The sequence below is a fragment of the Ranitomeya imitator genome, chromosome 9 (assembly GCF_032444005.1).
Source record: "Ranitomeya imitator isolate aRanImi1 chromosome 9, aRanImi1.pri, whole genome shotgun sequence".
Taxonomy (NCBI): domain Eukaryota; kingdom Metazoa; phylum Chordata; class Amphibia; order Anura; family Dendrobatidae; genus Ranitomeya; species Ranitomeya imitator.
The window spans coordinates 143,881,872-143,895,476 of NC_091290.1; the positions used below are offsets into that span (position 1 = coordinate 143,881,872).

Genomic DNA, 13,605 nt, shown 5'->3' on the forward strand with positions numbered 1-13,605 from the left:
GGACTCCTACTATTTCAGGCACCTCTTCCAGCATGGAGGCCCCTGAGCAACGTTGTTTGTATGTCTAACACGGTTTTTAGTTCTCAGATCCCAATTCTATACCTGTTCTGCTCTTCAGCTGTGGCCGCCTACTTGTCTATCAGCCTTGCCCACCTTCCTGCCTGTCCATAAGTCATGCCCACCGGGACCGGTCTATGAAGATACTTGTTGTGTCCGCCGGTACCAGACATCGTGCCAGCTTCTGCTCCAACTGATCCTGTCATGACTTTCCCAGTCCGCCATCCCTGCCTCCAGTCCCCTGGGGGTCACTGCCATCCACTCGAGACCTTGTTTAGTACCTGGTTCTACTTCCTTCATCTCTACTCGGATCACGGTGTCGTCAGCCGCCGAGTATCCTAGGTCAGACTTGTTAAGGCACCTAGTTACGCCCCTCCAGGCTTTCCTTCGGCCATGGCACAGTGGTTCCACCACCTAGTCCGTTACAGATTTACCCTACCCAATTTCCACGTATAAGCAGAGGAGAAGCATAGATCACCATATTATCGGTGGGTTGGCCTTGGAGCACTTATACGCTTTTGTAGATTAGGATTGCTTTGGGGGCTGGCTCAGATCAGTTTTGATAAACCCAATCAGAACCAAGACAGAAGCTTTCTCGCTGTAACTTTTGTTTTGCTGCCTTTTGCTTTTGGAAAAATAAGCAGAAATCCCTGCAGATCTCTGTTACATAGAGTTATAGAATTCTAATGGAAACAGTACGTAGGTTTTTTTTTTTTTTAAAGCATATTAATATTTTTTTGGCAGCAGCTGAATTGAATTGTAACTCTTATATGGAAGTGTTACTGATGACAGAAACATATTTTCTGTGCTCTGCATTACTGGCGAATCATTAACCTCTTGCATGCCTGGAGGATATGTAAAGAGCCTAGAAACTAACTCACATATTTAGATTTTTTTCTTGTGTGTGTGCGTGTGAATTCTCAAGTGAAATTATGATAAAATAAGAAAAATCATCATAATATATGTTAGGGTGTATGTCAGCGCTGCGCACAATAAAAGACACTGGAAGTAGCGGTGGAGGAGGGCGAGTAAAGTCAGTTTGTTTCTAGGGTTTTTTGAAACTGGAAAACCCCTTTAAAGACTCGCTCTGGTCCACAAATTCATCTAAGGCTTTTCTCTACTATGTCCACCATTTTTACCATGGAAAAAGTGGTGTACTGGTCAGGAAAGTGAAGTGAACACCACTGACTATATGGTAAAATGGGACCAGTTAGGGGTGGGATTTATTAGGCAGAGAGTGAGTCCGTTCTTAAAGTTTATCTGTCAACAGCAAGAAAAATGTGCAAGAGTAAGAATCTGAGAGACTGTAATAGCGGCCATATTGAGAAGTCTAGGCATCTGGGACAGAGCATCTCCTGAGCGGCGAGTCGTGTGGTCTGTACCTGGTTTGCACGTCTTGTGAGTAGTTCCAAGCATATGGCAGGTTCTCTGGGGGCAATCCACGAATATGTAGGGTTAGTAATGTTTTCTTGGTATACGCCAGAGTTTGAGGGCTGTTCCGTATTTGCAGCAGGTTTTGTGGGGTGTTCCAAAGCTATGACAACACTTGTGTTGTATTTGTGGTACTTGGCAGATCTTGTGGGGTGTTCCGATATATGGAAGGTCTTGTGGGGTGCTCACAGTATATGGTAGGTCTTATGGGGTGTTCCTGATATACGACAGATCTCGTGGAGTACTCCCAATATAGGGATGGACTTGTGAAATGTTACCAGTATATGGTCAGTCTTGTGAAGTGCACCCTATATATGAACAGTCTTGTCGGATGCACTCAGTAGATGGCAGGTATTATAGAGTGTACCCAGAGAAAGGAAGGGTTTGTGGGGTGCATCCAGTAGATGGCAGGTTTTATAGGGTATACCCAGGGGACGGCAGGGTCTGTGGGGTGCATCAAGTAGATGGCAGATCTTATAGGGTATACGAAGAGAAAGGAAGAGTTTGTCGGGTGCATCCAGTAGATGGCAGGTCTTATAGGGTATACCCACGGGACGGCAGGGTTTGTGGGGTGCATCAAGTAGATGGCAGATCTTATAGGGTATACGCAGAGAAAGGAAGAGTTTGTTGGGTGCATCCAGTAGATGGCATGTCTTATAGGGTATACCCACGGGGCGGCAGGGTTTGTGGGGTGCATCCAGTAGATGGCAGGTCTTATAGGGTATACCCAGGGGATGGCAGGGTTTGTGGGGTGCATCCAGTAGATGGCAGGTCTTTTAGGGTATACCCAGGGGATTGCAGGGCTTGTGGGGTGCATCCAGTATGTGTCAAGTCTTATAATGTGTACCCAGAGGACAGCAGGGTTTGTGGGGGGCATCCAGTATATGGCAGGTCTTATAGGGTGTACCCAGAGTACAGGAGGGTTTGTGGGGTGCATCCAGTATATGGCAGGTCTTATAGGGTGTACCCAGAGTACAGGAGGGTTTGTGGGGTGCATCCAGTATATGGCAGGTCTTATAGGGAGTACCTAAAGAACGGCAAGGTTTGTGGGGTGCATCCAGTATATGGCAGGTCTTGTGGGATCTTCCCAGTATTGAGTGGAACAGTACTTACGAAAAAAGGTCAGAGAAAGGATGGCTAGAAAACCAGTGACATGATCATGAGCCCCCATATCTTACTGATCAGCGAGGAGAAGGAAGACCAGCAAGTCTGGCCTTATATCTTCAAGTTACTGTGGCACAAACTCCTGAAAAAAACTCCCGCTAGCTATAACAGAAATGTGTCAGAACATCCAAGTGTCCTGTCTATGGGGCTGTTTGGGTACTGACCAGTCCTACTGATGAAGCTGAACCCCGATCCATGGTCTATAAGGAGGAAACAATGGCAGTGGCAGAGTGATCGGGCAATGTTCTGTTGGGAAACCTTGGATTTCAGTAGCAGGAACAATCAATACTGCGGGACCTTGGAAAACCTCTCTAGATTTTCCAACTTTATTTTCTTGTGATTTTTTTCAAAATAAAATATTAAAGTATGATATCTTCTCCATCCAGAAAAGACAAAGTAATCATTATATCAAGGCACGAGCTCGATTCAGGCATAGTGTCATTGTTTGTGTGACGGTCTTCCATGGTAACTACTTGTACGTTCTGCCGTCTCACGGATCTGGTGATATTTACGTTCTCTCATCATATGTCAGACGAGTTCTAGCATGTAACGTACAGATGTGACCTGCCCCGACACATGGTACCGTCACATGTTGTGGTATTAAAAATAAAAATGTTGTTACGTGGTTCCAATATGCTCGTCTATCATCTCGGGTCACATCCGCACTGCAAACACACCAAACGCGCTAGTGTAAATATTACCCCACGCCGTGCACCAGTACAGTAGCGGGGGGTCTCCCGTATGTAACATATTGTGTGGCATTTAGTATTACGGTGTATCACCCTATTCTACAACATGGTAACTGGTTCTCTCTCACCGGCAGATGGTTCTCAGTGACCGGCGTTCAAGAGAAAATACGTACAGGTATTATTATTTCCACATTTTTATTCTAGAAATATTCTGTTTAACCCTTTCGCTAATGAAAAAAATAAAATAATGCTGCCTTCAGTCGTCAAACTAACAGAATAATAACTGAATGTTTGTGCCTTTCAGTTTTGCATGAAAAGCCAACTAAAGAGAAAATAAAACAAAAAATTAATTTATTTGCAAAAAAATTACATTGGAATTATGAGGTTAGCAATATTCCTGTATCATCGAAAAATCAGATTAAATCTATGTAAAAAAAAAAAAAAAATTGGGAAACCCTGAAAATATATATATTTTTTTAAGTCTTATATTGGCATAAATTGAGTAATTGCAGAGATCTGAATCTTAGACCAGACGTAGCTGATTTATCATGGTGGGCCGATGGCTCATCTTTAGGCACAACAATACTCCCCTCTTGGATGACTTTTGTAAAGTGGAGGAACTGAGCAGATTAATATATAGATTTGATGGGAAAAATTCAGTTTTACAAAACCTGCATTCTATTGATCTAAACCACTGCTTTTTCTACACTTAGGAGTCCAATAGGCGGTCCTATCTCAACCTTCTTGGTATAAAGTTATGTTTGTCAATAGGACCACCCACTGGACTCCTGACCATAGAAAGAGCAGAGATTTACTTCAATAAACTAAAATTTAGGCTGAATCTTTGCCAATAAAACTATGCATCAGTCTGCTCAGTTCCTTCTTCTTTAGATCAGGGACAGCCATTTTGTATTTGACAGGTTTTCCGCCCATTTTCGAAGAACGCTCAGACCACACCTACAATAAAAGAAAGGAATGGATAACCCCAGACACAGGACTGAAGGGTACATTCACACCTTTTTATGATGAAGTACAGTTAGATCCAGAAATATTTGGCCAGTGACCTAATCCTTGTGATTTCAGCTCTGCAGGCCACTATTTTTTATTTAAAAAATTAAACAACTGAGATGCAATTGAAGTTGAGATTCAGGTTTAATTAAAGGGGTTGAAGAAAAATATCCCGTGAAACGTTTAGGAATTGCAACCATTTTTCTACAAAGCCTCCTCATTTCAGAGACTAAAGATTTATTGGACTTTACCATGAATAAAATGTTCATTTTTAATACTTTGTAGAGAACTCTTTGCAGACAATGACGGCCTGAAGTCTGGAGGCCATGGCCGTCACCATCGCTGGTGTCCTCCTGTGTGAGGCTTTGCCGCCTTTACTGCAGTGACTTCAGTTCTCCCTTGTTTGTAGCTCTTTTGGCCTGAAGTTTTGTCTTCAGCCTGTGAAATGCATCTCTATGGAGCGGAGATCTGGTGAAGACTCGGCCATTGCTGAATATTCCATTTGTTTGCTTTCACAGGATGTTTTGGGTCATTGTCCATCTGTCCTGTGAAGGGTCGTATAAATCAACCTTACTACAATTGGTTCAATCTGATCAGAAAGTATCAGGATTTATCCGGCTGCTTTTGTTTTCAGTTATAACATCAATAACCATTAGAGACTCGGTGCCATTGGAAGCCACACATGCCCGCGCCATCACACCGCCTCCACCGTGTGTTACAGCGGATGTGTTGTGCTGAGGATCAGGAGCCATTCCAAGCCTTCTCCATACTTTCTTCTTCCCATCATTCTGGTGCAGGTTGATCTTAGTTTTGCTTTTTGATAACTGGGCGCCTTTTGTAGATTTTTTTTGACAAAGTCTAATCTGGCCTTACTATTTTTAAGACTGATTAACCCCTTCATGACCTTGGGATTTTTCATTTTTCCGTGTTCGTTTTTCGCTCCCTTCCTTCCCAGAGCCATAACTTTTTTATTTTTCCGTCAATTTGGCCATGTGAGGGCTTATTTTTTGCGGGACGAGTTGTACTTTTGAACGACATCATTGGTTTTAGCATGTCGTGTACTAGAAAACGGGAAAAAAATTCCAAGTGCAGTGAAATTGCAAAAAAAGTGCAATCCCACACTTGTTTTTTGTTTGGCTTTTTTGCTAGGTTCACTAAATGCTAAAACTGACCTGCCATTATGATTCTCAATACGAGTTCATAGACACCTAACATGACTAGGTTATTTTTTATCTAAGTGGTGAAAAAAAATTCCAAACTTTGCTAAAAAAAAAAAAAAATTGCGCCATTTTCCGATACCCGTAGCGTCTCCATTTTTCGTGATCTGGGGTCGGTTGAGGGCTTATTATTTGCGTGCCGAGATGACGTTTTTAATGATAGCATTTTGGTGCAGATACGTTCTTTTGATCGCCCGTTATTGCATTTTAATGCAATGTCGCGGCGAACAAAAAAACGTAATTCTGGCATTTTGAATTTTTTTCCCGCTACGCCGTTTAGCGATCAGGTTAATGCTTTTTTTTAGTTGATAGATTGGGCGATTCTGAGCGCGGCGATACCAAATATGCGTAGATTTTATATTTTTTTTATTGATTTATTTTGATTGGGGCTAAAGGGGGGTGATTTAAACTTTTATATTTTTTTTATTTTTTTCACATTTTTTTTTACTTTTTTTTTTTACTTTTGCCATGCTTCAATAGCCTCCATGGGAGGCTAGAAGCAGGCACAGCACGATCGGCTCTGCTACATAGCAGCGATCTGCTGATCGCTGCTATGTAGCAGAATTGCACGTGTGCTGTGAACGCCGACCACAGGGTGGCGCTCACAGCGACGGGCAATCAGTAACCATAGAGGTCTCAAGGACCTCTATGGCTACAATGTAGATGCATCGCCGACCCCCGATCATGTGACGGGGGTCGGCGATGACGTCATTTCCGGCCGCCCGGCCGGAAGCGGTAGTTAAATGCCGCTGTCTGAGTTTGACAGCGGCATTTAACTAGTTAATAGGTGCGGGCAGATCGCGATTCTGCCCGCACCTATTACGGGCACATGTCAGCTGTTCAAAACAGCTGACATGTCCTGGCTTTGATGCGGGCTCACCGCGGAGCCCTGCATCAAAGCAGGGGATCTGACCTCGGACGGTATAGTACGTTCGAGGTCAGAAAGGGGTTAATGGTTTGAACCTTGTGGCGACCCCTCTGTATCTTCTCTCATGTAGTCTTCACTTTATGGTAGAGTTAGATACTGAGACACCAACTTCCTAGAGAGTTTTCTTCACTCGAGTGGATGTTTTGAAGAGTTTTTTTTCACCATGGAAAGGATTCTGCAATCATCCACCACTGTTGTCTTACATGAACGCCCAGGCCTTTTTGAGTTTCCAAGCTCACCAGTGCTCTCTCGTTTTTCAGAACTATTTCTGCTTTCTCTCTGATTGATTTCTTATTTTTTGCAGCCCAATCATGGTCTGTTTATCTGTTTCTCTTCTATTGAAAGCTACTTTGACTGCATGTTGTGGGTTCACAGCAACAGCTTTCAATTGCAAATGTCACAACTGGAATCAGCTTCAGACCTTTTACTTGCTTACTTGATGATGGATTAATGAAGGGATAGCCCATGCAGCCCATTAAGGAGCTTTTAATTGCCCAATTACTTTTGGTCCCTTTAAAAAGAGGCAGGTCCATATTAAAGAGCTGTAAATCCTAAACCCTTACGCAAATCAGGATATGAATACCCTTAACTTAAAGCGAAAAGTCGGCACCTTAAGCCCTTATTGATTATAGAACTGGATCTTGAATATATTTTAGTAAACAGCTAAAAAGTCAAAACTTGTGTCACTGTCTAAATTTTTCTAGACCTAAATATATATATATATATATATATATATATATATATATATAATGGACCAAGAGTTTGGACACACCTTCTCATTTAAAGATTTTTCTGTATTTTCATGACTATGCAAATTGTAAATTCACGCTGAAGGCATCAAAACTATGAATTAACACGTGGAATTATATACTTAACAAAAAGTGTGAAACAACTGAAAATGTGTCTTATATTCTAGGGTCTTCAAAGTAGCCACCTTTTGCTTTGATGACTGCTTTGCACACTCTTGGCATTCTCTTGATGAGCTTCAAGAGGTAGTCACCGGGAATGGTTTTCACTTCACAGGTGTGCCCTGTCAGGTTTAATAACTTGGATTTTTTGCCTTATAAATGGGGTTGGGACCATCAGTTGTGTTGTGCAGAAGTCTAGTGGATACACAGCTGATACTCCTACTGAATAGACTGTTAGAACTTGTATTATGGCAAGAAAAAAGCAGCTAAGTAAAGAAAAATGAGTGGCCATCATTACTTTAAGAAATAAAGGTCAGTCAGTCCGAAAAATTGGGCAAACTTTGAAAGTGTCCCCAAGTGCAGTGGCAAAAACCATCAAGCGCTACAAAGAAACTGGCTTACATGAGGACCGTCCCAGGAAAGGAAGACCAAGATTCACCTCTGCTTCTTAGGATAAGTTTATCTGAGTCACCAGCCTCAGAAATCGCAGGTTAACAGCAGCTCAGATTAGAGACCAGGTCAATGCCACACAGAGTTCTAGCAGCAGGCACATCTCTACAACAACTGTTAAGAGTAGACTTTGAGCAGCAGGCCTTCATGGTAAAATAGCTGCTAGGCAACCACTGCTAAGGACAGGCAACAAGCAGAAGAGACTTGTTTGGGCTAAAGAACACAAGGAATGGACATTAGACCAGTGGAAATCTGTGCTGGTCTGATGAGTCCAAATTTGAGATGTTTGGTTCCAACCACCGTGTCTTTGTGCAACGCAGAAAAGGTGAACGGATGGACTCTACATGCCTGGTTCTCACCGTGAAGCATGGAGGAGGAGGTGTGATGTGTGAGGGTGCTTTGCTGGTGACGCTGTTAGGGATTTATTAAAAATTGAAGGCATACTGAACCAGCATGGCTACCACAGCATCTTGCAGCGGCATGCTATTCCATCCAGTTTGCGTTTAGTTGGACCATCATTTATTTTTCAACAAGACAATGACCCCAAACACACCTCCAGGCTGTGTAAGGGCTATTTGACCAAGAAGGAGAGTGATGGGGGGCTACACCAGATGACCTGGCCTCCACAGTCACCAGACCTGAACCCAATCGAGATGGTTTGGGGTGAGCTGGACCGCAGAGTGAAGGCAAAAGGGCCAACAAGTGCTAAGCATCTCTGGGAACTCCTTCAAGATTTTTGGAAGACCATTTCCGGTGACTACCTCTTGAAGCTCATCAAGAGAATGCCAAGAGTGTGCAAAGCAGTCATAAAAGCAAAAGGTGGCTACTTTGAAGAACCTAGAATATGAGACATCATTTCAGTTGTTTCCCACTTTTTGTTAAGTATATAATTCCACATGTGTTAATTCATAGTTTTAATGCCTTCAGTGTGAAGGTACAATTTTCATAGTCATGAAAATACAGAAAAATCTTTAAATGAGAAGGTGTGTCCAAACTTTTGGTCTGTACTGTATATATGGATCTATATAGAGAAATACTGTAGTAGGTATGCAGACGGCCAGACATGAAATGTCTAGATGGGCTGATTTAATTGATTAGATATATCTGTGATGGATAGCTAGATAAATCAACATAGATACAGTAGATGTGATTATTCTATATGAGACATTTATGATAAGGATAATCAGTAAAGAGAAAATCAATTTAGTTATGAAAGGTTTGGGTGTATGTGGGTTCACAGAACATGCTGGGAGTTGTGGTTCACCTACAGCTGGCATCACAGGTTGCTTGGTCCTGCTGTTGTGGAATAATACAATATTCAGATGATGCAGTAAAGAAAAGCTGCCAAGTAGCTCTCTCAGGTGCAGAATAAGACTTCCCAAGCTCAGAGACGTTTTGTCGGCTCTCTTCAGCGCAGCCTGCAGCAGCTGAGATAGTCCTCGCACCCCGCACAGTTTAATGATTCTCTTACCCTGCAGTGGTCATAATTAAGTCCTTGTTATTCTGTGTCTTGTATGCACTTGTGATTTACTTCCGATTTCACTTACTAAGTCAGAAAGTCTTTATGCTCGGGTTTAAATTTAGTGCCTGGGATTCAAAAGCATAAATGTGTATCAGAGTAAAATAAATGGCCGCCGCTTTATCCATTTGTGCAATGAGTATTTATGGAATTGAGAATATTAAGTGGAGGATGATTTAATTCCAGCCAATACAGGTGCACAGACAGAAGGATTGAGCATTAACCCCTTCCTGAACCCCATTTGTATTATAATTAGCAGCATTTGGGATTCCCAGCTCTCCAGTGCCGATCCTGCCTTCGCCCAGGATTGTCTTAATTATAGATTATGCATATCACTGCTCCCCAACCCCAACCTTTCTTACCTTGAGAAGAATATTCAACTATGAAAGATGGTTGTGAGCCACATCCAGTGTCCCATTCCCCATATTGGTGACATCTTACCACCTCTCCCCATTCACCCCCAGTAGTGACATCCAGCATTGCTCTCCTGCACAGGTAGAGATATGCAGCAAGTACCCCTCATGGTAGTGATAGTCAACATCCAGTACCATCTACATCTAACATCTCTTCGCCCATGGCAGTGACATCCAGCACCCCCAAACTTAGAGCATCCAGAGACCTCCCCACAGTAGAGACATCAAGCACGGGTCAATGAGATACCTCTCACTACAGTAGAGACATCCAACACACACATGGGATGTCCAGAGACCCCACAAGTCACGACATTAGGAACATTCAGCATCACCCACAATAGTGAGATCTGGCACTACCCTCCCTTACACTAGGAATATTCACAGCACTCAGCACTTTAGGAACATCTAACACCACCTACAGTAGTGACATCCAGCACCGCTTCCTCTATGGTAGTGACATCCAGCACACCTTCCTTCATGGTAGTGACATCCAGCACCGCTTCCTCCATGACAGTGACATCCAGAACACCTTTCTCCGTAGTATTGACCTCCAGCACCCCTTCCTTCATGGTAGTGACAAGCAGCACCGCTTCATCCATCGCCGAGACATCAAGCACACCTTCCTCCATGGTAGTAACATCCGGCAACCCTTCCTCCATGGTAGTGACATCTAGCACCGCTTCATCCATCACCGAGACATCCAGCACCACTTCCTCTATGATAGTGCATTCCAGCACCCCTTCCTCCATGGCAGTGACATCCAGCACCCCTTTCTCCATGGCAATGACATCCAGCACCACTTCCTCCAAGGTAGTGACGTCCGGCACCCCTCTCTCTATCGTAGTGATGTCCAGCACCCCTTCCTTCATGGTAGTGACATCCAACACCCCTTCCTTCATGGTAGTGACATCCGGCACTACCCACGGTAGTAAGATCCAGTGCCCATCCAGGAGGAACATTCAGCACTTTACCCCTCTACAATAGTGACAACCAGCAGCCCCCCCACCTCTAGCGATATACATAGCCCATCCCTGAAGTAGGGACATGCAGTATCCATCCACATTCTTTACATCCAGCACCACACCATGCTCAGGACATCCACATTCCTACCCCAATACAGTAGGGACATCCAGCATCTCCCACCCACAATAATGACTTCAAGCACCCCCCATGGTAATAACATACAGCACCCCCCACAGAGTAGTGACATACAGTATCTCCATAACAGTGACATCCAGCACCCCACACAGTAGGGAAATCCAGCACCCTTCCTTACCTACTAGTATGGGAATTCAGTGCCCATACTCCCACACTAGGGATGTCCATAGCTCACTCCCACAGTAATAACATCTAGCACCCCAAACAGTTGGGAGATTCGGCACCCCACACAGTAGGGAAATCTAGCACCATTCCCTACCCCCTAGTATGGGAATTCAGTGCCCATACTCCCACACTAGGAATGTCCATAGCTCACTCACAGTAATGACAACCAGCACCCCAAACAGTAGGGAGTTCCAGCACCTCCATCAGTAGTGAGATACAGCACCTCAAACAGTAGGGAGATACAGCACCCCAAACAGTAGGGAGATACAGCACCCCAAACAGTAGGGAGATCGAGCACCCCAAACAGTAGGGAGTTCCAACACCCTAAACAGTACAGAGATCCAGCACCCCAAACAATACAGAGATCAATCACCCCAAACAGTAGGGAGATACAGCACCCCAAACAGTAGGGAGATCCAGCACCCCAAACAGTAGGGAGATCCAGCACTTCAAACAGTAGGTAGATCCAGAACCTCGAACAGTAAGGAGATCCAGAACCCCAAACAGTAGGGAGATCTAGCACCCTTCCCTATTCTCTAGTAGAGAAATACAGTGCCCATACTCTCACACAGTAATGACATCCAGGACCACAAACAGTAAGGAGATTCAGCACCCATATCAGTAGGAAGATCCAGCACCCCAAACAGTAGGGAGATCCAGAGCATCAAATAGTAGGGAGATCCAACACCCCCAAACAGTAGAGAAATACAGCACCCTAAACAATAGGGAGATCAAGCACACCTTACCCCCATTACCCCACAGTAAGAACATCTAGTGTCCATCCTTTGACACTAGGGATATCCAAAGCCCACTCCCACATTAGTGACACCCAACACTTTCCACGCACTAGTGACTCCGGACACCTTCCACGCACTAGTGACTCCTGACACCTTCCACGCACTAGTGACTCCTGACACCTTCCACGCACTAGTGACTCCTGACACCTTCCACACACTAGTGACTCCTGACACCTTCCACGCACTAGTGACTCCTGACACCTTCCAGGCACTAGTGACTCCTGACACCTTCCACTCACTAGTGACTCCTGACACCTTCCAGGCACTAGTGACTCCTGACACCTTCCACGCACTAGTGACTCCTGACACCTTCCACACACTAGTGACTCCTAACACCTTCCACACACTAGTGACTCCCGACACCTTCCACACACCAGTGACTCCCGACACCTTTCACGCACTAGTGACTCCCGACACCTTCCACACACTAGTGACTCCTGACACCTTCCACGCACTAGTGACTCCTGACACCTTCCACACACTAGTGACTCCTGACACCTTCCACGCACTAGTGACTCCTGACACCTTCCAGGCACTAGTGACTCCTGACACCTTCCACTCACTAGTGACTCCTGACACCTTCCAGGCACTAGTGACTCCTGACACCTTCCACGCACTAGTGACTCCTGACACCTTCCACACACTAGTGACTCCTAACACCTTCCACACACTAGTGACTCCCGACACCTTCCACACACCAGTGACTCCCGACACCTTTCACGCACTAGTGACTCCCGACACCTTCCACACACTAGTGACTCCTGACACCTTCCACGCACTAGTGACTCCTGACACCTTCCACACACTAGTGACTCCCGACACCTTCCACACACTAGTGACTCCTGACACCTTCCAAACACTAGTGACTCCTGACACCTTCCAAACACTAGTGACTCCTGACACACCTTCCACACACTAGTGACTCCTGACACACCTTCCACACACTAGTGACTCCTGACACCTTCCACACACTAGTGACTCCTGACACACCTTCCACACACTAGTGACTCTCACGCTTGACCACTGCACAAGTCACTAATAGGGTTGAGCGAAATGGATCGGACAAATTAAAAAATCGCCGACTTTCAGCAAAGTCGGGTTTCATGAAACCCAACCCCATCCTAGTGTAGGATCGGCCATGAGGTCGGCTATCTGCGCGCAAAAGTTGCGTTTCGTATGATGCTTTCAGCGCCATTTTTCAGCCAATGAAGGAGGACGCAGAGTGTGGGCAGCGTGATGACATAGGTCTCGGTCCCCACCATCTTAGAGAAGGGCATGACAGTGATTGGCTTGCTTTCTGCGGCATCACAGGGGCTATAAAGGGGCGTGCACGCTGGCCGCCATCTTACTTCTGCCGATCTTAGCATAGGGAGAGGTTGCTGCAGCTTCATCAGAAGAAGGGATATAGTTAGGGAGGGAAGATTAACCCCCAAACTGCTTGTGCTGTAGCGATTTCCACTGTCCAACACCACCATTTTTTTGCAGGGACAGTGGAGTTTATAGTTTTGTGCATCATCTCTGTAGCTTAGGCTGCCTTATAAGGCTCCCGATAGCTGCATTGCTGTTTGCACGCTGCTGTGCAAACCAACTGCTTTTTTAAAAGCAAAAATCCTGTTGCTCCTTCCTTTCTGCACAGTTATCTGGTTTATTTGTCCACACTTTTGTGTGCAGCAGTCCTTTTTATTGCTGCCATACTTTTCC

At 44.8% G+C, this 13,605-nt stretch overlaps 1 protein-coding gene across 1 annotated transcript in view; it reads left to right on the forward strand.

Annotated features, from left to right (window-relative positions):
• The window catches only part of ZNF536 (zinc finger protein 536), a 626,001-nt gene that overhangs the window by 480,723 nt on the left and 131,673 nt on the right, over positions 1-13,605 (forward strand). The window contains exon 8 of the mRNA XM_069739304.1: positions 3,476-3,516. Coding sequence (XP_069595405.1) covers positions 3,476-3,489 — 14 coding nt within the window. The 3' untranslated portion in view covers positions 3,490-3,516. The remainder of the gene's footprint in view (positions 1-3,475; positions 3,517-13,605) is intronic.